This window comes from Ranitomeya variabilis, chromosome 4 (assembly GCF_051348905.1).
Source record: "Ranitomeya variabilis isolate aRanVar5 chromosome 4, aRanVar5.hap1, whole genome shotgun sequence".
In the NCBI taxonomy this organism is placed as follows: domain Eukaryota; kingdom Metazoa; phylum Chordata; class Amphibia; order Anura; family Dendrobatidae; genus Ranitomeya; species Ranitomeya variabilis.
In genome coordinates, this window is record NC_135235.1 from 646,722,051 (window position 1) to 646,747,289 (window position 25,239).

A 25,239-nucleotide genomic window follows, 5' to 3' on the forward strand; every position below is an offset into this window, starting at 1 on the left:
CTGGAATGAAATGGCTGTCAGACATGTAGAGAAGCTGATTTTTATAAAACTGTGCAGTGGTCTCTTAATTTTTGCCAGAGCTGTAGATTGAAGAAAAGAAACTTCTTTACTTGGTCATTCTACTCACAAAGCTTTTTGGCGGTGAATCCACCTTCATCGGGTATTCACCCGATGAAGGCGGATTCACAGCTAATAAGCTTTGCGAGTAGAATGACCAAGTAAAGAGGTTTGTTTTTAATTTATAATAAGAGTCTGTCTTGAAAAACCCAATTGAGATGCATTGAGATGCCGCTCTAGATCATGGGTGGAAACGGAGGCTGAAAAATAAGTGTTGAAATACCTCTAGGTGATGTGGCTGATGTGTCAGAAGTGACACTGACACGTGCCTGAAGTGGTTGCTTCTGTTGCAATGGTGCCGTCCATGCCGCTGAGGGTGAAGCCGGCGCTAGCAGTCCAAAAAGAGAGGGAGCGTCCTTCCGTAGATGAAAATCCCCTGCACGCTCGTAGCTGTGGTGGTCGGCAGGCAGCCTCGGCCGATGGCGCCACCGTTTGGTAGCGTAACGAATGGGGGGCGTGGTTTAGCGGTGACGTCACCTGTCTGTAATGACGGACACTAACAGAGGCCAATCCAGGCGCGTTTCGAGGGACCCGTCCCTCTTTCTCAAGGTATGGCTCCCCTGCTATCGCTGCCTAAAATATAACAACGCTCACCCTAAGTCCATACTTGTCATTTAACTCAGCTTCCCAAGGATGAGATAAACCACAGTTAATTTATGCTTTAAGGGGGCAATCACCTTTTCACATAGGGCCCTGTAGGTTTCAATATATTTTACCATTAAAGGGGTTGCCCACTACTAGGTAAATCCCTTCTTAAGCTAAATGTTCTGCCCCAATAAAGTAATAAAGACTATACTCGCCTTCCGTGCTGGCGCTGTTCCCATTGTGTCGGCACTTGCTCTTCCAGGGGCAGTGATGCGATGTTGTGATATGTGACACCAGCGCCCAGTCAGCGCCGGTGTCACTGTATCTGCCTTCAGACAAACTGAACAATAAGAGGAAGCCAAGGCTGCAGCTCATCCCAGACTTACTATTCATGTTCAGTTTGTCATAAAGCAGAGACAGTAACACCAGTGCTGATTGGGCATCACGTGTCATTCCACCGCATCACAGCCCTGGAACCACTAGTGCCAGCACCAAATGGAGCCGGCACTGAAGGTGACTATAAGCTTTATTGTTTTATCGGGCAAAACACTTAGATTAAGAAGAGCTTGTCTTAGTAGTGGACAACCCCTTTAATAATAAAGACCTTCATTTAAAAACTGTATTTTGTGTTTACTTGTGTTATTATTGTCTTTTACTTAACCCCTTAACGACGATATGCCTTTTCACGGCGGTAGTTAAGGGTACTTAAACCAAGGCACTATGGAAAAAGTGTATAGCACCCACCAGAGTTGGATTTTCTCCAGGGTCTCAGCTGCCGGGGTTAGCCGAGACCCCAGGGAACATGATTTGGGTTGGTTTTTACCAACCCCAGGGTTGCGATCAGCGTTATTAATCGCATAAAGGCAACTGCAAAAAAAAAAAGTCCGATTTGCCATTTAATTTGTCTCTCCTCTGATGTGATCGCACATCAGAGGAGAGAGAAATAGGGTCCCCCAATCCCCCCCCGATACTACGTGGCAGTGTTATATAGTATGTGGGCTGTGTTATATACTGCGTGGATGCTATATATTACGTGGGCAGTGTTATATACTACGTGCGCAGTGTTATATACTACGAGCACAGTGTTATATAATATGTGGGCAGTGTTATATACTGCGTGGATGCTATATACTATGTGGCAGTGTTATATACTACGTGGGCAGTGTTATATACTACGTGGGCAGTGTTATATACTACATGGCTGTGCTATATACTATGTGGCTGTCTGTGTTACGTGGCCTCTGCTATATGTTATGTAGCTGCTATATATATATATATATATATATATATATATATATATATATATATATATATATATATATATATATATATATATATATACATATTCTAGAATACCCGATGCGTTAGAATCGGGCCACCATCTAGTATACTATAAACTGATGAAGAGACCGGAGGAGTCTGGATAGCGACTATTTGTTCCCATCTTTTCAGTCATTAAAATGCATCAACTACTGAGGACTCTCAATGGTGATTATTTGTTATTTGATCGGAGGAGCACAGAGAGGGAGGGCTGTTCCCACCAACACACCCTAATATATTGCCATGACAGACGGGGCCTAACAATGAGGTCCTAGATCAGTGTAACTAAGATTATAAGGTGAAGAAAAAGCTAAAATACAGCTACATTGTCTACAGAACTAAAAAGTTCTATGGCTGCACTATGGGAACATTATACTGTGTGTGGGGGATGGCGGCACTGTGGGGACATTATTCTGTGTGGGGGGTATGGAGGCACTGTGGGGACATTATACTGTGTGTGGGGGATGGCGGCACTGTGGGAACATTATTCTGTGTGGGGGGTATGGAGGCACTGTGGGGACATTATTCTGTGTGGGGGGGATGGCGGCACTGTGGGGACATTATTCTGTGTGGGGGGTATGGAGGCACTGTGGAGACATTGTACTGTGTGTGGGGATGGCGGCACTGTGGGGACATTATACTGTGTGTGGGGGGATGGTGGCACTGTGGGGACATTATATTGTGTGTGTGGAGGGATGGCGGCACTGTGGGAACATTATTCTGTGTGGGGGGTATGGAGGCACTGTGGGGACATTATTCTGTGTGGGGGGGATGGCGGCACTGTGGGAACATTATTCTGTGTGGGGGGTATGGAGGCACTGTGGGAACATTATTCTGTGTGGGGGGTATGGAGGCACTGTGGGGACATTATACTGTGTGTGGGGGATGGCGGCACTGTGGGAACATTATTCTGTGTGGGGGGTATGGAGGCACTGTGGGGACATTATTCTGTGTGGGGGGGATGGCGGCACTGTGGGGACATTATTCTGTGTGGGGGGTATGGAGGCACTGTGGGGACATTATACTGTGTGTGGGGGATGGCGGCACTGTGGGAACATTATTCTGTGTGGGGGGTATGGAGGCACTGTGGGGACATTATTCTGTGTGGGGGGGATGGCGGCACTGTGGGGACATTATTCTGTGTGGGGGGTATGGAGGCACTGTGGAGACATTGTACTGTGTGTGGGGATGGCGGCACTGTGGGGACATTATACTGTGTGTGGGGGGATGGTGGCACTGTGGGGACATTATATTGTGTGTGTGGAGGGATGGCGGCACTGTGGGGACATTATACTGTGTGTATCTATCGGAGGAGAGGGAAGAAAGCGTTATAGCTCTTAGTGATGGGGAATCTCCAGCACCTACCTCCACCTGCAGAGCCGCACACCACATATATGGCTGTTCTGTGTGCACAGGACCTGTGGTGAGGTCACAGGAGGGGAGGAGTCAGGGGTCACATGATCAGGCGCCTCAGTGTATGCAGGACTCTGCTGTGCTGGTTGTCATGGTGCTGGATGAGGGGAAGTTTCTGTGTGGGGTCAGGAGGGGTTTACAGGGTGGATGTAGCAGAGCCGTGTGTGTATGAGGTGTACGGAGCGGAGCCGTGTGTGTGTGTGTATGTGTGTACGAGGTGTACGGAGAGGAGCTGCGTGTAGGATAAATAATGGGAAACTTTTATAGATCGGTTTGTTACAAAAGGGCCAATTCCCAGTAGATGTACGTTTTCTTGTTTTATTTTTACATAACAACAGTGTTTTTAGTGACTAAATATTTTTCAGGACATTTTGGACTTAGATGGAAAATAGAAAAAGTCTTTGTTTTTCATTTGTCAACTTTTATTTTTACATAGAAAACTATTTTAGTGGCTCAACATTATTCTATTTTTTTTTTTTTTTATTATTATTATTTTGTTGAGGTTTTTCAGATCTATTTTTACAAACCTTATTTGGCTTTTTTTATAATTTGTCCCAGTTCGGAACTTCAACCTTCACTTATCTGATGGCCAGTTTATTAGCTTCAAAACCACAGAAATGAGCCCGACTATAAGCTGTTATATGTGCAGAGTGTAAGAGCACGTTCATACTGTGGCCATTTCACAGAGGAAACCCAAGAAAAAACCTAAATAATCATATACCCTGCAGTAAGGCTACGTTCACATTTGCGTTGTGCGATGTTGCGTCGGAGACGCAACGCACAACGCAAACAAAAACGCAACAAAACGCACGCAAAAACGCTGCGTTTTGCGACGCATGTGTCCTTTTTTGCCGAAATTTGGACGCAAAAAAAATGCAACATGCTGCGTTTTCTGCGCCCAACGCTTGCGGCCAAAAAAACGCATGCGTCGCAAAACGCAGCACAACGCATGTCCATGCGCCCCCATGTTAAATATAGGGGTGCATGACGCATGCGGCGACGCAGCGGCGCCCGACGCTGCGTCGCACAACGCTAATGTGAACGTAGCCTAAGGCTGGTTTCACACCTGCGTTTTTATCTGCATGCGTTTTTAAAAAAAACGCATGTGTGAAAAACGCATGTAAACGCGGTAAAACGCATGCGTTTTTTAGACGCATGCGTTTTTATAGAAAAACACAAGAAAACACAAGAAAAAACAAGAAAACCCTAACCCTACCCCTACCCCTAACCCTAAGCCTAAACGTGACTGAAATACGTGGCACTGAAATACGTGCAACTGAAATACGTGGTACTTAAATACGTGGCACTTAAATACGTGGCACGTGGCACTTAAATACGTGGCACGTGGCACTTAAATATGTGGTACTTAAATACATGGCACTTAAATACGTGGCACGTGGCACTTTAATACGTGGCACGTGGCACTTAAATATGTGGCACGTGGCACTTAAATACGTGGCACGTGGCATACGTGGCACTGAAATACGTGATACGTGGCACTTAAATACGTGGCAATATGACTGTCAGAAAATGTTCATTAAACGGTTAGGGGTGAGGTTAGGGGTAGAGTTAGGGTTAGGGTTTGGATCCCTTTATCACCTTGATGGTGGTGGGTGGCTTTTCAGTGTGTTTTCTGTTTTTTTTCTATAAAAACGCATGCGTTTTTAGCGCAAACAAACGCATGTGCTTAAAAACGCATGCGTTTACATAGACAGCAATGCATTTTTTTGCCGCGAAAAAACGCATGCGTTTTTTTCGCGGCAAAAAAACGCGCAAGAAAATACTGCAGGTAGCATTTTTGTAAATGAACGCATGCAGACAAAAAACGCATGCGTTTGAAAACGCGACCAAACGCATGTGCAAAAAAACGCATGCGTTTTCAATGTTAAATATAGGAAAAAAACGCATGCGTTTTTTGTGCAAAAAACGCTGCAGACAAAAACGCAAGTGTGAAACCAGCCTAAGGTAATAGTACATGTAATAACATCAGGGACTTCATTACCGCTATTTTGATAAATAAGCATAATAATAATATTCCCATTGTTACTTGGCCTGGGGTCTCCATGGCAATCACTGACAATGCACAATTGTGGGTGGTCTGTGAGGATAAAGAGGGGGCCCATCCCTCATATAACCCTCTAGATACTGCAGTCACCAGTGACAGCGGCATTGGGGGGGGATTATATGGCTGTGGTCAGTACCGGCCCAGATCGCAGCTGTTGCGGCACCTATAAGTCACAATATTATTGTGCAGCTCTGAAGAATATTGCGACATTTGCCGTTAGTACAAGAAATGGCAGAGGGCCAGCGTGAGAGAAGAAGATGCTAACCGCACCCTCATTGTTAGGCCGGTTTCACACGTCAGTGGTTCCGGTACGTGTGGTGACAGTTTCCTCACGTACCGGAGACACTGACTCACGTAGACACATTAAAATAAATGTGTCTCTGCACATGTCAGCGTGTTTTCACGGACCATGTGTCCGTTTGCAAAACACGGAGACATGTCAGTGTTCGTGGGAGCGCACGGATCACACGGACCCATGAAAGTCAATGGGTCCCTGTAAACACATACCACACACGGATGCTGTCCGTGTGCCATCTGTGTGCTGCCTGTGTGCATTTTTCCTGTCATAGGGTTAATATTGTTGCAATACACAGACACACGTACAGCACACGGACCCTAAAAATGTACTCACAGACATCACACGGATGGCCTACGTGAGCACACGGACAACTCCGGTACCGTTTTCTCTGGTACCGGAATTATCTGGACGTGTGAGACTGGCCTTACACTGCTACTGGAATACCCGAGAGAGGAGGAACTGCCGGAATTCCACCTGTGCTCTGCTCCAGGCCAATCCACATCTCTCTGCCCTCAGTATTATGACAGATTGCAGGACTCAAGAGATATCTTCAGAGAGGAAGAGGAGCTGATCTCTAGTGCCACCTATGAGAAGTAGCGATCCTAAAAGTCAATATAGACCCTTTTGCATTGCTACATGACTTGGGTTAAAAGTCAAACCAGAAACTATTTACAGTATCAATGAGCCTTGCCACATCACTTAGGCTAAGGCTATGTGCACACGTTCAGGATTTCTTGCAGAAAATTCCTGAGAAAAACCTGAAATTTTCAGCAAGAAATCTGCATGCGTTCTTTGCGCGTTTTTGCTGCGTTTTTTCCCGGACATTTCCCAATGCATTTTATAGTGGGAAATCCGCAAAAAAACGCAAAATTAATGAACATAATGCGTTTTTTACCGCGATGCGTTTTTTTCACGGAAAAAACGCAAAAAATCAGCAACGTGTGCACACAGCCTTAGGGTATGTGTCCACTTTCAGGATGGCCAGCGGTTTGGACGGAGCGGCAAACCCGCGCCGCCCCCTTCTGTGACGCGATGATGCCGGATGTGTTCATTGCACACATCCGGCATCATCGCATCCCACACATAGGGCCCTGTGCTTTACCTTGCGGCGGCGCAGCGGTGCCGCAAGGTAAACGGACATGCTGCGATCTTAAAAGACGTGCAGCATGTCTGGAATCGCAGGGCCGTGGGGTGCGTGTTACCACACATAGTGGAGACGGGATTTGATAAAATTCCCTCCACTATGCTGTAACATCTGGACGCTGCATGTTTGATGCTGCGGCTCTGCGCAGCGTCAAACACGCAGCGTTTCCTGAACGTGGAAACATACATATTTATAGTCAAAGCAGAAACTATTTGCAGACACATGTTTCGGGGTGTTTTCCCATCATCAGTGCAAACAAAAATGTCTGATTTGGCTGTATGTGAGGCCACGGACCAACGTCTAAGATCTACTGTCTGTGTGCAAAAGGCTAAGGAGAGTGCATGTGAACAGTGTGAGGAGACTTCTAGGCAATGAAATGTTCCTCTGGGAAATTACAAATTTCAAAAAACCCGTTATAAAAGGAAGGATACTTGAGCTCTAGTGCCATCTATTGGAAGAACATGGGTCTCTGCAATTAACATCAAAGTCAGGTTAAGATTAGATAAAATTGTAAGGAATTAAAGGTACCGTCACATTAAGCGACGCTGCAGCGATATAGACAACGATGCCGATCGCTGCAGCGTCGCTGTGTGGTCGCTGGAGAGCTGTCACACAGACAGCTCTCCAGCGACCAACGATGCCGAAGTCCCCGGGTAACCCCGCAGGGCCGCGCAGTAACCCGATGTTTACCCTTGTTACCAGTGTAAATGTAAAAAAAAACAAACACTACATACTCACATTCCGGTGTCTGTCGTGTCCCCCGGCGTCTGCTTTCCTGCACTGTGTAAGCGCCTGCCCTAAAGCAGAGCGGTGACGTCACCGCTGTGCTCTGCTTTACGGCCGGACGGCGCTGACACATTCAGTGCAGGGAAGCCGCCGGCGGGGGACGTGACAGACATCAGAAGGTGAGTATGTAGTGGTTTTTTTTTTACTTTTACAATGGTAACCAGGGTAAATATCGGGTTACTAAGCGTGGCCCTGCGCTTAGTAACCCGATATTTACCCTGGTTACAAGTGAACACATCGCTGGATCGGTGTCACACACACCGATCCAGCGATGTCAGCGGGTGATCCAGCGACGAAATAAGGTGCTGGCCTTCTAGCTCCGACCAACGATGTCACAGCAGGATCCTGATCGCTGCTGCGTGTCAAACACAACGATATCGCTATCCAGGACGCTGCAACGTCACGGATCGCTATCGTTGGAAAGTTGTTCAGTGTGAAGGTACCTTAAAGAGTACATGTTGCTTTAATCTTTTCGCTCTAATCTACATAAGCTTCTGTACAGACTAGAGCGCAGGGCACAAGCTGTGTCACATTGGTAATTGCCGGCAGTTACTTATCCTGAGACTGCTACCTATCAGCACAGGTCTCTGCAATTCACTCAAAATTTAATTTAAGGCTGCCGTCACACTAGCAGTATTTGGTCAGTATTTTACATCAGTGTTTGTAAGCCAAAACTAGGAGTGGGTGATAAATGCAGAAGTGGAGCATATGTTTCTATTATACTTTTTCTCTATTTGTTCCACTCCTGGTTTTGGCTTACAAACACTGATGTAAAATACTGACCAAATACTGCTAGTGTGACGGCAGCCTAATATACACTGCTTAAAAAAACCAAAAATGAACACTAAAATACCACATCCTAGATGTCACTGAATGAAATATTTCGGTTACAAATCTTTATTCATTATATAGAAGAATACATTGAGAACTAAAAATCATAAAAATGGTCAATGTAAATAAAAATTAATATCCTATGGAGGTCTGGATTGGAATGACACTCAAAATCAAAGTGGAAAATCACAAAATCAAATTACAGGCTGATCCAACTTCAGTGGAAATGCCTCATGACAAGGAAATGATGCTTAGTAGTGTGTGTGGCCTCCAAGTGCCTGTAGGACCTCCCTACAATGCCTGGGCATGCTCCTGATGAGGCAGCAGATGTTCTCCTGAGGGATCTCTTCCCAGACCTGGATTAAAGCATCAGTCAAGTCCTGGACAGTCTGTGGTGCAATGTGGCATTGGTGGATGGAACAAGATGTCCCAGATGTGCTCAATTGGATTCATGTCAGGGGAACGGGTGGGCCTGTCCATAGCATCAATGCCTTCATCATGCAGGAACTGCTGACACACTTCAGCCACATATGGCCTAGCATTGTCATGCAACAGAAGGAACCCAGGGCCCATTGTCTTGCTAATTGCCTATAATGTCTACTTGTTTCTGTTGCATTTGCACAACAGCAGGAGAAATTGATTCACAGTGTTGCGTCATAACTGGATAGGTTGATTTCACAGAAGTGTGATTGACTAGGAGTTACATTGTGTTGGTTAACTGTTCCCTTTATTTTTTATACAGTGTATATATAAAGTATTGTGCACATTTACCACTGAGACTAAGTGGTAATAGGCAACCAAAGATATGTGTGGACTCCACGGCTGCTCCTGCTGAGCATCTGAATGCTGATCACTATGTCTGCAGGACGACCAAGTTAAAGGGACTCTGTCACCTGAATTTGGAGGGAACAATTTTCAGCCATAGGGGCGGGGTTTTCGGGTGTTTGATTCACCCTTTCCTTACCCGCTGACTGCATGCTGGCTGCAATATTGGATTGAAGTTCATTCTCTGTCCTCCGTAGTACATGCCTGCACAAGGCAATCTTGCCTTACGCAGGCGTGTACTATTGAGGACAGAGAATGAACTTCAATCCAATATTGCAGCCAGCATGCAGTCAGCGGGTAAGGAAAGGGTGAATCAAACACCCGAAAACCCCGCCCCTATGGCTGAAAATTGTTCCCTCCAAATTCAGGTGACAGAGTCCCTTTAAGTACCCACCTCTTACAGGTGCAGCACGTTGTGATCCGCCTTGTCATTTTATTACCCTCTTAAACAAAGTACATATAAAATATTTACATGTGCTTCTCACAAAATTAGAATATCAAAAAGTTAATTTATTTCAGTTCTTCAATACAAAAACCGAAACTCATTATATAGAGTCATTACAAACAGAGTGATGTATTTCAAGTGTTTATTTCTGTTAATGTTGATGATTATGGATTACAGCCAATGAAAACCCAAAAGTCATTATCTCAGTAAATTAGAATACTTTATAGCACCAGCTTTAACCCCTTTCTGACCTCTGACGGGATATTATGTCTGATGGTAGATCCCCTGCTTTGATGCGGGCTCCGCTGGTGTTTTGAACAGCTGACATGTGCCCGCAATAGCGGCTGGTAGAATCGCGAATCCTTGAGACCTCTATGGTTGTTGATGCCGGATTGCTATGAGCGCCACCCTGAGGTCGGCGCTCATAGCAATGCTGTAATTCTGCTGCATGGAGGTGATCTGTGGATCACCTCTATGTAGCAGAGTTGATTGAGATGTGCCAGCTTCTAGCCTCCCATGGAGGCTATTGAAACATGGTAAAAGTAAAAAAAAAAAATGTTTTAAAAAATATGAAAAAAAAAAAATAAATAAATAAAAGTTTAAATCACCCCACCTTCACCCCATTCAAAATAAAATAATTAAAAAAAATCAAATATACACATATTTGGTATCGCCGCTTTCAGAATCGCCCGATCTATCAATAAAAAAAGGATTAACCTGTTTGCTAAACAGCGTAGCAAGAAAAAAATTTGAAACGCCAGAATTGCGTTTTTTTTTTGGTTGCCGCGACATTGCATTAAAATGCAATAACAGGCGATCAAAAGAACGTATCTGCACTAGTGATGAGCGAGTGTACTCGTTGCTCGGGTTTTCCCGAGCACGCTTGGGTGGTCTCCGAGTATTTGTAACTGTTCGGAGATTAAGTTTTCATCGCCTCAGCAGCATGATTTGCGGCTACTAGACAGCTTGAACAAATGTGGGGATTCCCTAGCAACCAGGCAACCCCCACATGTACTCAGGCTGGGTAGTAGCTGTAAATCATTCAGCTGCCGTGATGAAAACTAAATCTCCGAACACTATCAAATACTCAGAGACCACCCGATTGTGCTCGGGAAAACCCGAGCAACGAGTATACTCACTCATCACTAATCTGCACCAAAATGGTATCATTAAAAAAGTCAGCTCGGCACACAAAAATTAATCCCTCACCCGACCCCAGATCACAAAAAATGGAGATGCTACGAGTATTGGAAAATGGCACAATTTTTTTTTTTAGCAAAGTTGGGATTTTTTTTTTCACCACTTAGATAAAAAATAACCTAGACATGTTTGGTGTCTATGAACTCATAATGACCTGGAGAATCATAAAGGCAGGTCAGTTTTAGCATTTAGTGAACATGGTAAACAAAATACCCCAAAAAATTGTGGAATTGCCCTTTTTTTGCAATTTCACCATATTTGGAATTTTTTTCTCGTTTTCTACTACATGACATGCTAAAACCAATGATGGCGTTCAAAAGTACAACTCGTCCAGCAAAAAATAAGCCCTCACATGGCCATATTGACGAAAAATAAAAAAGTTATGGCTCTGGGAACGAGGGGAGCGAAAAACAAAAATACCCAGGGTCTTGAAGGGGTTAAAAATTATTTTAAAATCCAAAATGTTGGCCTACTGAAATGTATGTTCAGTAAATGCATTCAATACTTGGTCGGGGCTCCTTTTGCATCAATACGGCGTGGCATGGATGCGATCAGCCTTTGGCACCACTGAGGTGTTATGGAAGCCCAGGTTTCTATGATAGCAGCCTTCAGCTCATCGGCATTGTTGGGTCTGGTGTCTTATCTTCCTCTTGTCAATGCCCCATAGATTCTCTATGAAGTTAAGGTCAAGCAAGTTTGCTGGCCAATCAAGCACAGTGATACTGTTGTTTTTACACCAGGTATTGGTACTTTTGGCAGTGTGGGCAGGTGCCAAGTCCTGCTGGAGAATGAAATTTAATCTCCAAAAAGATTGTCGGCAGAGGGAAGCATGAAGTGCTCTAAAATTTCCTGGTAGATGGCTGCGCTGACTTTGGTCTTGATTAAACACAGTGGACCTACACCAGCAAATGACATGACTCCCCAAACTATGACTGATTGTGGAAACTTCACACTAGACCTCAAAAGCAGCTTGGATTGTGGCCCCTCCACTTTTCCTTCAGACTTTGGGACCTTGATTTCCAAATGAAATGCAAAATTTCCTTTAATCTGAAAACACCTTGGACCACTAAACATTGTCTATTGGTCATGAGTGGCTTGACCCAAGGAATGAGACACTCATAGCCCATGTCCTGTTACATCTGTGTGTGGTGGCTCTTGAAGCAATGACTCCAGCAGCAGTCCACTCCTTGTGAATCTCCCCCAAATGTTTGAATGGCCTTTTCTTAACAATCCTTTCAAGGCTGCGGTTATCCCGGTTACTTGTGCACCTCTGTCTACCACACTTTTTCCTTCAAATCAACTTCCCATTAATATGCTTGGTCAGCTTCTTTAGCAATGACCTTTTGTGGCTTACCCTCCTTGTGGAGTGTGTCAATGACTGCCTTCTGGACATCTGTCAAGTCAGCAGTCTTCTCCATGATTGTGGAGCCTATTGAAACAGACTAAGGGACATTTTTAAATGCTTGGGAAGCCTTTGCAGGTGTTTATTGGTAATTACTCTAATTTACTGAGATAATGACTTTTAGGTTTTCATCAGCTGTAAGCCATAATCATCAACATTAACAGAAATAAACACTTAAAATAGATCACTCTGTTTGTAATGATTATATAGGAGTTTCAATTTTTGTACTGAAGAACTGAAATAAATTAACTTTTTGATGATATTCTAATTTTGTGAGAAGCACCTGTAGACTTCAGTTAAGCAATACAGCTATACTGTGAATGTTCTCCTTGTGCTTTTAAGCTAGTGGATAGCATAAACTAGACTCGGATGCTGGCATATAATGAAGACCAATGTGTGGACATCAATTCATTATGGCGCCTTCAAGGAATGCAGCAAATAAGAGAGGATGGAAAAGAAAATTCAGAAACCCTGCTGTGCCCGATAAAAGTGATACAGAGTGCAGCCCCTCTCATACTTCAGATGCATCTGAGATAGACCCAAGATGAAATAAAAATCTGGAAAACATTCTAGGAGCTATAGCAAAAATTGTTACGTTCATTACTAACAGAATCAACGAGGTAAAAATGGATATTTCTTCAATGTGGTAAGATATGCAGAAACTGCGTAAATGAGTCACGGAAACTAACTAGAATTAGCATTGTTAGGGAGAACACCAGAGATCGCACAGATCTCACCACTGCCACCACTTTGTCAGGAGACGCAACTCAACTGCCTCCAATCGTCAGGACAACTACACAGTTCACTGATGAGTCATGGACCAGTGTCTGTTTCCATTACTAGGCCAGTTGTAGGGGAATTCACAGTGAGCTTATGGTACATACAACTCCGATTCCAATGCATGGGACATATATTACATATACACACAAAAACACCCAGATACAATCATGTCAACTTCACAATAATAAAAGGAACTACTAGCTGCCACCACCAATCGTTTATACAGGCCAAATGGACACCTGTTACAGGTAACATATCTTCAGGTATGCGGTTTAAAGAATAAGAGGAACGGCTCTGTAAAATTTTATGAAACTTAATCCGGAAAGGTAGGCAGTGTTTATAAAAAACATGCAAAGATGATACAAAATGGTAAGAGAATAATTCGGTATATACAATTACAAAAAATTAGTGATAACAAAAAGAAGGTACTAAACCCGTGTCACGGAAATGGCTCAGAGCTTAACGGATCGAGGTACTCCTTAAGAAAACAAACAGAACTACAACAAGCTGTACCTTCCAGGACTGACAAATGACCAAGACTCAAACTCTGGTTTTTATTAGATCAAGGTTACAGCCACATACCTCCCATTGGTGATGGTGGAATGTGCTAGGTCTTTTAGAATTTTATGAGATCCCTTATTTCATATTTTTGACCCTGTATGTTCCAGAAGGAAGATGTCGCTCCCATGTTTCCTATCACGATTTTACCTTTCTATACAGATGAAACATGGCATGGATAACATCATTCATCTATCGTTATTAAGTTGGAAGTCTTCGGCTGGCCTTATGGTGATGTGACTGAACGCGTTGTTTGTCATGATGCCGAAAATATATCTCCCATAAATATAGGATCTATGCAAACCTCAATATTAACAATATTAATGGTTCCAGAGCATCTAAGAGAATTCCTTTGAACAGAGGAAGCTAATTCCTTTGAACAGAGTAAGCACTTGAACTTCTCCGTCTCTGAGTATAGGAATCCTACTCTTGTTGGTTGGTTCTCATTAAATCACCTGTTCGCGTTCAATGGAGGGTGAAGTGTCCGCTCTTTCCAGTGATAATTAGTTTCTCACTTCTCGTGTTATAATTAATTCAATGTGTTCAATGTGAGGGTGATATGTTCCCTTCCTGGAGATGTCTTTATGGATTTTACACTTTTTGTCTACGACAAGCATGGCGTAAGATACCGTGGCCCCAGTATCCAAAAACTTCCTAGATCTCAAGTATAAGGATAATAAGCTTATATCAAAACTTGATGACTAGCAAACTCGTCAGAGGCGCTCTAACTTAACATTTGTTGATCTTCCAGAGGATGAGTGGAATATACAATGGGCTACTTACCATTCAATTTTTATATCTTATTGGGCTTGGCTATACTGCTGTGCCACGCACCTTCTCTGCTATATCAACTTTGTTTTTCCACCAATCAAAAAGTTAAAGGCAGTGACATTGTATATACGTGTATTTTAGAGATTTAATTTGAAACAGAGGATGTGCCGTGACTGTTCCTTTCAATGCTGTGGCCTTGCAGCACAAAACAAGCTTTTAAGGTGTTGACACGGACTAGGAATAGGTGTTAGGGTATGTGCACACGTCAGGATTTCTTGCAGAAATTTCCTGAAGAAAAGCGGAAATTTTCTGCAAGAAATCTGCATTTTTTTTGCGTTTTTTTCGCGTTTTTTTAGCATTTTGCAAGCGTAATTAGCTTGCAGAATGCTAAAGTTTTCCAAGCGATGCTACAGATCAGAAAACTGACTGACAGGTTGGTCACACTTGTCAAACATAGTGTTTGACAAGTGTGACCAACTTTTTACTATAGATGCTGCTTATGCAGCATCAATAGTAAAAAGATATCATGTTAAAAATAATAAAAAAATAAAAAAATGGTTATACTCGCCCTCTGCAGACAGCCGATCTCAGCGGTGTCCGTTCCTATAGATGGTGTGTGCAGGACCTTCCATGACGTCGCGGTCACGTGACCGCGACGTCATCGCGGTCATGTGACCGCGACGTCATCGCAGGTCCTTCACACACACCATCTATAGGAACAGAAGCGGCAGCATGCACCACTGAGGCGGGAAGACTCCGGGGGCCATCGAAGGTGAGTATATGACTATTTTTTATTTTAATTCTTTTTTTTTAACCAATTATATGGTGCCCAGTCCGTGGAGGAGAGTCTCCTCTCCTCCACCCTGGGTACCAACCGCACATAATCTGCTTACTTCCCGCATGGTGGGCACAGCCCCGTGCGGGAAGTAAGCAGATCAATGCATTCCTAGGTGTGCGGAATCCCCGCAATTCCGCAAATTTAATGAACATGTTGCTTTTTTTTCCGCGATGCGATTTTTACGCGGAAAAAAATGCAACATTTGCACAAGAAATGCGGAATACACTGTAAATAATAGGAGGCATATGTAAGCGTTTTTTTCGCGTTTTTTATCACGTTTTTATAGCGAAAAAAACGCAAAAAATACTGAACGTGTGCACATGGCCTTAGTGGTGACATCTTTCAATATCAAATATACGGATTTATTATCTATTTTGGAAAATGGAACATTTAATGAAGTTAGGTGTGTACCACCTACTGTTTGGCTGATTCATAACTCTGTAAAGTAGGTCTTACTTTGTATACATCTGTGGGGAACAATCAGACGCTACCTAAACTCCGACGATGGGTTTAAAAACTGGATTTCATCAGGTAATACGAGACTCAGACGTCTATTGTCCAATAGTGCTTTCTGTTCATCTCAGCAATTACAGGAGGAATGGAAGCTCCTCATAGATGATTTTATCATTGTATTCAGATACAACAATCCTTTGATGCACAAAATAGGATTAGGAAACCTTAAATGCAGTCAGTCATGTTCCTGAACATAACAGTAAATCCAGGGAGAACGTCTGGTATGATTTCCGGACTTTATAAAGTGTCGCCATCTAAATATTTGGAAAATTAAAATTAAAAGTAAGTATGGGTAAATGGAAAAGGGACATTGGGCCTGTTACTGACCAATGGACAAGCATCATTGAAGTGGTCAGATCTGTATACAGTACCTAAGGGAAAGTAGCAGTCTGTCACAATTATATTATACAAAGGGGATATATGACCCTTCGTTTTCTCCATAAGGTCGGAATACGTACGGAGGCCAAAGGTCCGAAGTGCTTAGCGGAAGCTGCTGATCTTATACACATTTAATATTACAGTCATGAAGCACCAATATACTCTGTATATATGAGTGGTAAGTACCAACTCTCTCTAGGCACTCCTCGGGTGCCCTTCTGGGACTACTCCAAACCAATACATAGACAAGAAAACGGAGGAAAAAAGTCCACTTCAACATATTTAGAAAACAATATACAAAAGATTTATTAAATAATCAATACAAATACAAATATGTAAAATACAAAAACATGGGTGTATTGTTAATACCGCCATATAGCAGAAGACACATAGGAGGAAATGCGGCAATGACCAAGTCAGGGGGGGATTCACATATACACCTTTTGGGTGGCAGCGTCAGCTCAGAAAGTAAAGAGAATGTATGACCAAATACAATCACTACGTCTAAATCACATGGCACAGGTAGCCCAAAGTACAAAGATCATATCTTCATAAGCACATATAGTTGCTGCTTACCCATTATGGATCAGGTGTGTTCTCCCCACCTCACTCGGTCCCCTCGGACCGAGTGAGGTGGGGAGAACACACCTGATCCATAATGGGTAAGCAGCAACTATATGTGCTTATGAAGATATGATCTTTGTACTTTGGGCTACCTGTGCCATGTGATTTAGACGTAGTGATTGTATTTGGTCATACATTCTCTTTACTTTCTGAGCTGACGCTGCCACCCAAAAGGTGTATATGTGAATCCCCCCCTGACTTGGTCATTGCCGCATTTCCTCCTATGTGTCTTCTGCTATATGGCGGTATTAACAATACACCCATGTTTTTGTATTTTACATATTTGTATTTGTATTGATTATTTAATAAATCTTTTGTATATTGTTTTCTAAATATGTTGAAGTGGACTTTTTTCCTCCGTTTTCTTGTCTATGATCTTATACACATGCTGCGGGATTATAAATTATTATAAATGTGTAATCATAATTAGCAGGTTTGGTTGGAGAAAATAAAGTATTTGTTTTAATGGAATGTATAGCAGAAAAGTTTAATTGTAGCAGGCATATTACACGTAGAACACCCCAAAGGGGTCAAATGACAGCATGGCAAAATAACATATTATGATTATATAATCTACATGTAAGCACAGACCAAATAAGGTCCAACTGCAAGTATATATACACAAAAAACACCACAAAAAGGCAGTCAAAAGGACCCATAAAATGGTAAACTTTATTAAATAACCGTTAAAAACAGTACAAAAATCAGGTAAATGTCACAAAGCAGGAGATGAGTAGTGCCCATAGCAAAGCATGGACAGACTGAAAGGACTCAATTAGCCACACACCCCCACATCACCACTAACCCACACACAATATGAGAGCGCATAATTGCTAAATAAATAACAATGCAAATACGTACTAGTAGCGTGCGCGGCACACTGCCGCATATATCATACCTGTGTGATGCAGGAGTGAGGGGCCAAGAGTCCTGTCCCCGACGCGCGTTTCGGAGTAAAAGAACTCCTTCCTCAGGGGGCATACTTACTGATCTTGTTAAAATACAGAGCATTTCAGTAAAATAGAAACTGCCTAAATACGAGGACCTTGTCTGGTCTATATGTCCTTGCATAAAGAACTATGGAGATAGTGCTATTCTTCTGTATAAAATATGTGATGTTGTGTAGCCCGTACATGAGGTCTCTGAATAGATAATCTTACCCCAGCATTACAAATTTACATAAGGGAGGTGGGAAGAGGTAGACGTTTTATTTTAATTGGAATGAATAATACCAGATGTTCCACCAAAGAAGGAATGGATCGTACATGTGAATAGTAATTTACAATATGAACATGTTTATTATTGTGGTATAGAAAAGTTGTAAACTTTGTTCACATAAGGAGATTGTGGATGGAATGAGACTGATGAATGGCAGATCGCTGAGATTGGGAGTTAGGAAGAAGAGGGAGGAAATCTTCGATATTTTTTTTTTGAGGTTTAAAGGGAGAAGTTGCAATACTCTTGTCCGTATGGTGAATATATAAATATGTAACTGAAATATTCAAAGGAATATTGCATGTAATTTGATTTTTAGATAACAAGTATATTAATAACTTAATAAGATTTTTTTCAATTCAAATATAAGTTGTAACATACTTTCTCGTTTACTTGTTGGTCGTTACTTTGACTCTCTGCTATGTGTTTGATTGTACAGTGTCAAAATATAAGGTGTATACCATTGTGAGTTTTCTTTTGTAGTCAACAAAATATGATTTTCAAGTAAAACATTTTCCACCTTTTAAGTATAATGGCTTCTCCCTTTGTGAGATATTTGGTGTCTAGTAAAATTACTTTTGATGGAAAAACATTTCTCACATTCTGAACATGAAAAGGGCTTCTCACCTGTGTGAGTTCTCTGATGTCTAACAAGAATTGATTTCAGAGTAAAATGTTTCCCACATTCTGAACATGAAAATGGCTTCTCCCCTGTGTGAGTTCTCTGATGTGTAACAAGATTGAATCTATTTGGAAAACATTTCCCACATTCTAAACATGAAAATGGCTTCTCACTTGTGTGAGTTCTCTGATGTGTAACAAGATGGAATCTACTTGGGAAACATTTCGCACATTCTAAACATGAAAATGGCTTCTCACCTGTGTGAGTACTCTCATGTGTAACAAGATGGAGTCTATTTGCAAAACATTTCCCACATAGTAAACATGAAAATGGCTTCTCACCTGTGTGAGTTCTCTGATGTGTAACAAAATTGAATCTATTTGTAAAAGATTTCCCACATTCTAAACATGAAAATGGCTTCTCACCCGTATGAGTTCTCTGATGTGTAACAAGATGTGGTCTATGTGCAAAATATTTCCCACATTCTAAACATAAAAATGGCTTCTCTCCTGTGTGAGTTCTCTGATGCCTAACAAGATGTGATGTTTCTGCAAAACATTTACCACATTCTGAACAAGGAAATGGCTTTTCTCCTGTATGAGTTCTCTGATGTATTATAAGACTTTTTTTATCAGCAAAACATTTCCCACATTCTGAACATGAATATGGCTTTTCACCTGTGTGAGTTCTCTGATGTTTAACAAGATATGATTTATCTGTAAAACATTTCTCGCATGCTGAACATGAAAATGGCTTCTTCCCTGTGTGAATTTTCTGATGTCTAATAAGAATTGATTTCTTGTTATAATGTTTCCCACATTCTGAACATGAAAATGGTTTTTCTCCCGTGTGAGTTCTCTTATGTGTAACAAGATATGATTTATATGCAAAACATTTCCCACAATCTGAACATGAATATGGCTTCTCCCTTGCATGAACTCTTTCTTGACTACCAAGCTCTAATTTCTGGTTAAAATACTTCCCACACTCAGAAGAAGAAAATCTTTTCTCCTCTATGTGAGTTTTTGGATGTGTAACAAAAGACGTTTGAAGGGAAAAACTTTTTTCACACATTACATCTGAAACTGGCTTGTTTGCTGTAAGAGCAGTTAGATTTTTAACGCCTCTTCCGTGGATTTTATTTTTCTGAATAGACTGTGATGAATTAAAAGATAGGACCTGTTTAAAATGATCAGATGATAGATTTTTGGTGTAAAAGGATGACTGTATTTCTGGAATAGTGGCATAGATGTCAGTTATATCTTGAGTGATATCAAGGTCATCGGATTTAAAAATTGAAGATGTCACTTGTCCCTCTGATCTCTTGGTGCAGTCACCTGCCAAGAATAAAGATTATTTTTAATGAATTAAATGGAATTATATAACATTTCTAAAATACCCAAAGAATTGTAAGTTAGGTAGCAAAATTACATTATTTACCAAGACAAAAACAGTTAACAATTTAACAGTGGACCTTGAAAACCAAAATGGCTTCCATGAACTAATCCAGCAAAATGTGTGCTCCCAAAGACAAATATTACCCTTGCTTCTGAGTCCTCCTGTGTGCCTAACTACTGTTACCATCAATATTTTTTATAGAGTTGCTGTAACAGGAAGAAGCCACTTAAAAATGTATGGTGGTCATCAGGGGCTGGCTGGCAAATTTTGGCCTGGGGTGCAAGCAGACAGCAGTGGTCCATGAACAGCTGTCCTATCCTTATAGTGTTTACAGTATGAAATTCACCATTGAGTGGGCTACATACATAGAAGCACTGAAAGAACAAAACCTACTACAAAGATATGGTATCAAAACCAAGCTTAGGGTAACATATTTTTCAGGGGGATTCCGCCTTAAAAAGAGCTGCAATAATGCAGCAAAAAATGAACATAATGCACAGGGATGTATAAACGACATTGCTGTACACGTTTAGTATTTTGCTTCCTCTTTTAACCGCTCCAGGGTTTGGAAACTGAATAGGTTAAAAGAAGTGACACTACGGCAAAGCCACCAGTGAATCTGCTTTAGGAAAATGAGCGCTGGCTTAGAAAAACTTGGCTAACCATATGTTGTGTGCACATACCCATAAGAGTTTTTCAGAAACACTGCCAATGATTCATAGCACGCTATCGTGATTCAGATATCTGCAATGACAGAGGGACTACAGAAATTTGTCTATAGTACCTAGAAAACCCCTTTAACCTAATGAAGCAGTAACAGATCCATGTGTACTACACACATCCAATAACGAATCAAGTAGTGACAGTAAACTTTGGTCTACTACTTGTAGATACTGAAAAAAATGAGCCTCAGTATAAGATGGTATGCATGCAACGTATAGGAGCATGTTCATACTGGCCATTAAACAGACAAAACCTAAGATAGAAACAAAAGTCTTAGGCTACGTTCACATTTGCGTTGTGCGCCGCAGCGTCGGCGACGCAACGCACAACGCAAATGTAAACGCATGCACAACGCAGCGTTTTGTGACGCATGCGTCCATTTTTGCATGGTTTTGGGCGCAGAAAAAATTGCAACTTGCTGCGTCCTCTGCGCCCTGACGCATGCACCACAGTGACACATGCACCACAGTGACGCATGCGTCACAAAACGCAAGTGCAACGCATGTCCATGCGCCCCCATGTTAAATATAGGGGCGCATGACGCATGCGGCGATGCTGCAGCGCCCGACGCTGCGGCGCAGAACGCTAATGTGAACGTAGCCTTAGTTACTTACCAGTAACAGTATTTTCCGGAGCCCATGACAGCACCACGAGAGAGGGGATCTGCCCATGCATCAGTTGGATTACAGAGCACAAGAGGACCTCCCATGCTTGGCATGGCAGAAATATGCAATACACCTAATACCTGATAATTTCACACTTGTGAATACTTACTAGTGGAAGAAGTGCAGACTCACACATGAAGGGAGAGAATATAAGTGTGCGGTCATGGGCTCCGAAAAATACCATTACTAGCAAGTAACTAAGACTTTATTCGGTCTCCCATGACAGCACCATGAGAGAATTACAGAGAGGTAAGAATTTTCTTAGGGAGGGACCACAGCCTGCAACACCCTTATACCAAATGTGAGATTGGAGAACTTATAATGTTTTTAAAAGGTGGAAGGAGAAGACCATGTAGCTACCTTACATATCTGTTCGATTGAAACCTCCGATCTCTCCGCCCATGAGGTTGCCATGACTCAAGTGGAATGAGCCCTCAGACCCTCTGGTGCAGTCTTGCCACTTGACATATACGCTAATGAAATAGCCTCCCTAATCCACTTAGCTAAAGTACTTCTCAACACCCTAAGACCCTTCCTGGTCCCCCGGAAGGACACGAATGAGGAATTATCCTTCTTCCAAGTATCAGTGACAGATAAATACTCTAACAGGCACCTCCTGACATCTAGAGTATGAAGCTTCATCTTCTGGTTTTTAGGATTGGGAAGGAAGAGAGAACTACCATATTTTTCTGACTATAAGACGCACCAGACCATAAGACACACCTAGGTTTTAGAGGAGGAAATTAGGAGAAAAAAAATTGAAGCCAAAAAATTGTAAATTTTGTACTGTAATATCCCCTATACTGGTATGCATGGCTCCCTCATCCCTATCCTGGTGTGCATGGCCCCATCCTTATCCTGGTATGATTGGCCCCATCCTTATCCTGGTTTGATTGACACCATCTCGGTCGTGGTATGCACGATCCCTTCTCAGTCCTGGCATGATTGGCCCCATCAGGGTCCTGGTTTGATTGGTCCCATCCCTATTTTGGTATAATTGGCCCCATCCTGGTCCTGCTATGATTGGCCCCATCCTTTTTCTTTTATAATTGACCCCAACCCGTTCCTGGTATGATTGGCCCCATCCTTTGTCTTTTATAATTGGCCCCATCCCGTTCCTGGTATGCATGGCCCCATCCTTTTTCTTTTATAAAATTGTCCCCATCTCGTTCCTGGTATTATTGGCCCCATCGTGCTCCTGGTATGCATGGCCCCATTCTTTTTCTTTTATAATTGGCCCCTTCCTTTCTTCGTATCCATGGCCCCATCAGGAAAGATTTAAAAAAACCCAAAAATATTACACTCACCTACACGGCGCTCCCTCGCAGCGTTCTGCTCCGGTGCCAGCAGCTGCTTAATGCTTGTAAGCAGTGCATGGCAGGTACATCATGCGCTGCTCACAAGCAGAGCGAGCACAGCTGTCAGAATACTCACCGGGACCGTTCATCGTAGATCGCGGTGAGTATCCATTCCTCTTCAGTAGCGCAATTTTATCTTTCCTGATTAAGAAGGCATCTACCACCAGTGTTTTTTCTCTGGGGTTGAGAGAACAGAACTGCCTCACTTTCCTGTTCTTCCTGGTGGCAAAGAGGTCTATGTCTGGATGACCCCACATCCGCACAATCTGTTCGAAGATGGAACTTTTCAGTGTCTATTCTCCCTGCCTGAGAAGGTTGCGGCTTAAAAAGTCTGCTCTGATGTTGTCTTTTCCTCTTATGTACATCTTTTAGATCTAACACCGCCATAAAACAGTTTTTAAAGATCAGCTTTATTGCTGATCCAATTGACTCCATTTTCAAGAGGCGCATTACCAAGAACTGATTTAGAGCTCTAACGTTAATAATGGTCTTGAAAGAGCCATCCGGCTTCTGAACCAGAAAGACGGGGGTGTAAAACCCCTTGCCCCTTTCTGGCCCAGGAACCTCCACTAAGACTGCCTTACGCCACAGTTCCACGACCTCAGCCTCCAGGGCTCCCTGCTCCGAGGGGGATGACCGGGAAGGGGTTATCATGAACCTGTCCAGTGGGATAGAAGAAAACTCTAATTTCAGCCCTGATCATATCAGGCTACGATCCCAGTGACTATTAGTTATCTTTGACCAGGCCCGGGAGAAGGCCGGCAGCCTATCTATCCCCTACCGGGGCCGGCAGTCATTGGAGTGTTTTCTTACGCTCTCGTGAGGAGCCCCCAGACATGAACCCCGTACCTTTCCTTTTTCTCTCATCCCACTTGGCTGGGTCCTTGGAAGGCTTCCTACGATTAAAGCTCCTCATACTGAAGGGACGCCTGTAGGAAGGAGCCAACTGGGGAATTTCTTTTTATTGTCCCCTGCCTTCTCCAGAAGCTCATCCAGGATCCGTTCAAAGATGTAATCCCCTTCGCACGGAATAGTACAGTCTAGACCTGGCCTGAAAATCCCCAGGCCAGCACTTCAGCCATAACACTCTCCGAGCCATGTTTGAGACACCCGCTGCTTTAGCCGCTATCCTGACCAAGTCCACATAGGCATCTGACAAGAATGCTGTGGCACCCAGTATCACGGGTAATACGTTTAGAATAGATTCTCGCGAGGCTCCTTCTTTTAATTGAGTATCTAGCTGGCCTAGCCAGATCATCATTGACCTGGCCGTACATGCAGATGGCAATACAGGCCTCAGGGGTCCTGCCGACATTTCCCATGACCCCTTAAGGAATGTGTCCACCTTTCATCCAGAGGGTCTTTTACGGTCCGCATGTCCTCAAAGGGCAATGAAGATTTTTTCGATGCTTTAGCTACCACCACATTGAGTTTTGGGGCTGTGAGGCAGTAAGGGGGATCATATGAGAGGGTCGATATGTATCCCGAGGATGCGGACAGAGGCCTATTAGAACCGCTGGAGTGCCTTGTATTCACAGCAGGATGCCTGTGAGTCACAAGGCAAAGTAAAAGTAAGTGTGGACCTGGTCAAGTTATTTGGCCAAGGCAATGTTCAGGAAAACCCGGTAAGGGCTTTTACTTTTTAAGCGGACTACAGGATGGTAGTGGGCCAGTCTGTTTCCTCCAAGATGGGTCTTACAAGTGGCCCATGGCCACAGATTCCAGTCAAAAACACTGCAGTACAGAGTTTGGGTGTGTCAGTGTTTGTTTGCAAAAAGCAGAGCAGGTGGCTCTGCAGCGTCCAACCTGTGTGCGGTAACACAGAGCCAAGAGCAGTGAACGCCTGGCACCCCGCAGTGTGATATGGTGGTGCAGTTGCCCTCAGCAACCGGTCTCGTGAAAGGACTGTTGCGACGCCTCGGCTGCGATCCGGAGGATACCGTGTGCTGTGCACTGTGTGAATTGTTTGGCCATTAAACACGTTTGCTGTGAACTTTCCTGTGGTCCCTGCCTGTCTGTCACACTGCACCAACCCCACTGCACTACATTTGGTTGGAGAATGCGGGCAGTGTGAATTGAGGCATACCCCAACGCCAGCTGCATGTCTGTCATTAGGCCTGCCGCACTGCAGACCAGGCCTGTGGACAAAATGAAGGAAATCCTGAGGCAGCTGGTCCTCACGCAGCAACTACTGCAACAGACCAATAACCTGTTGTTGCAGCAAATTACAGCCCTGCGTGAGGCACCTCCAGTAATGACTCTGGAACGTCGCGAGGCCCGAGATGAGATCCGCTCTGCTTTGAGGAAACTGAGGCCAGAAGACAATGTGGAAGATTTCCTCACCGTATATGAGCGCACGGCAGAG

The 25,239-nt window shown here is 43.2% G+C and overlaps 2 protein-coding genes across 3 annotated transcripts in view; both read right to left on the reverse strand.

Moving 5' to 3' along the window:
- LOC143767353 (uncharacterized) overlaps positions 1 to 3,445 on the reverse strand; it is a 40,133-nt gene extending 36,688 nt beyond the window's left edge. The window contains exon 1 of the mRNA XM_077255610.1: positions 3,388 to 3,445. The gene's annotated coding sequence lies outside the window, so the exon portion shown is untranslated. The remainder of the gene's footprint in view (positions 1 to 3,387) is intronic.
- LOC143767347 (uncharacterized) overlaps positions 1 to 25,239 on the reverse strand; it is a 294,161-nt gene that overhangs the window by 229,722 nt on the left and 39,200 nt on the right. Inside the window, exon 11 of one of the 2 annotated variants that reach the window (XM_077255596.1) lies at positions 17,511 to 20,067. The exons of the other annotated variant lie outside the window; for it this stretch is intronic. Within the exon in view, the coding sequence (XP_077111711.1) occupies positions 18,632 to 20,067 (1,436 nt within the window). The 3' untranslated portion in view covers positions 17,511 to 18,631. Of the gene's footprint in view, positions 1 to 17,510; positions 20,068 to 25,239 lie in introns of those variants that run through there. 2 annotated transcript variants of the gene reach the window in all.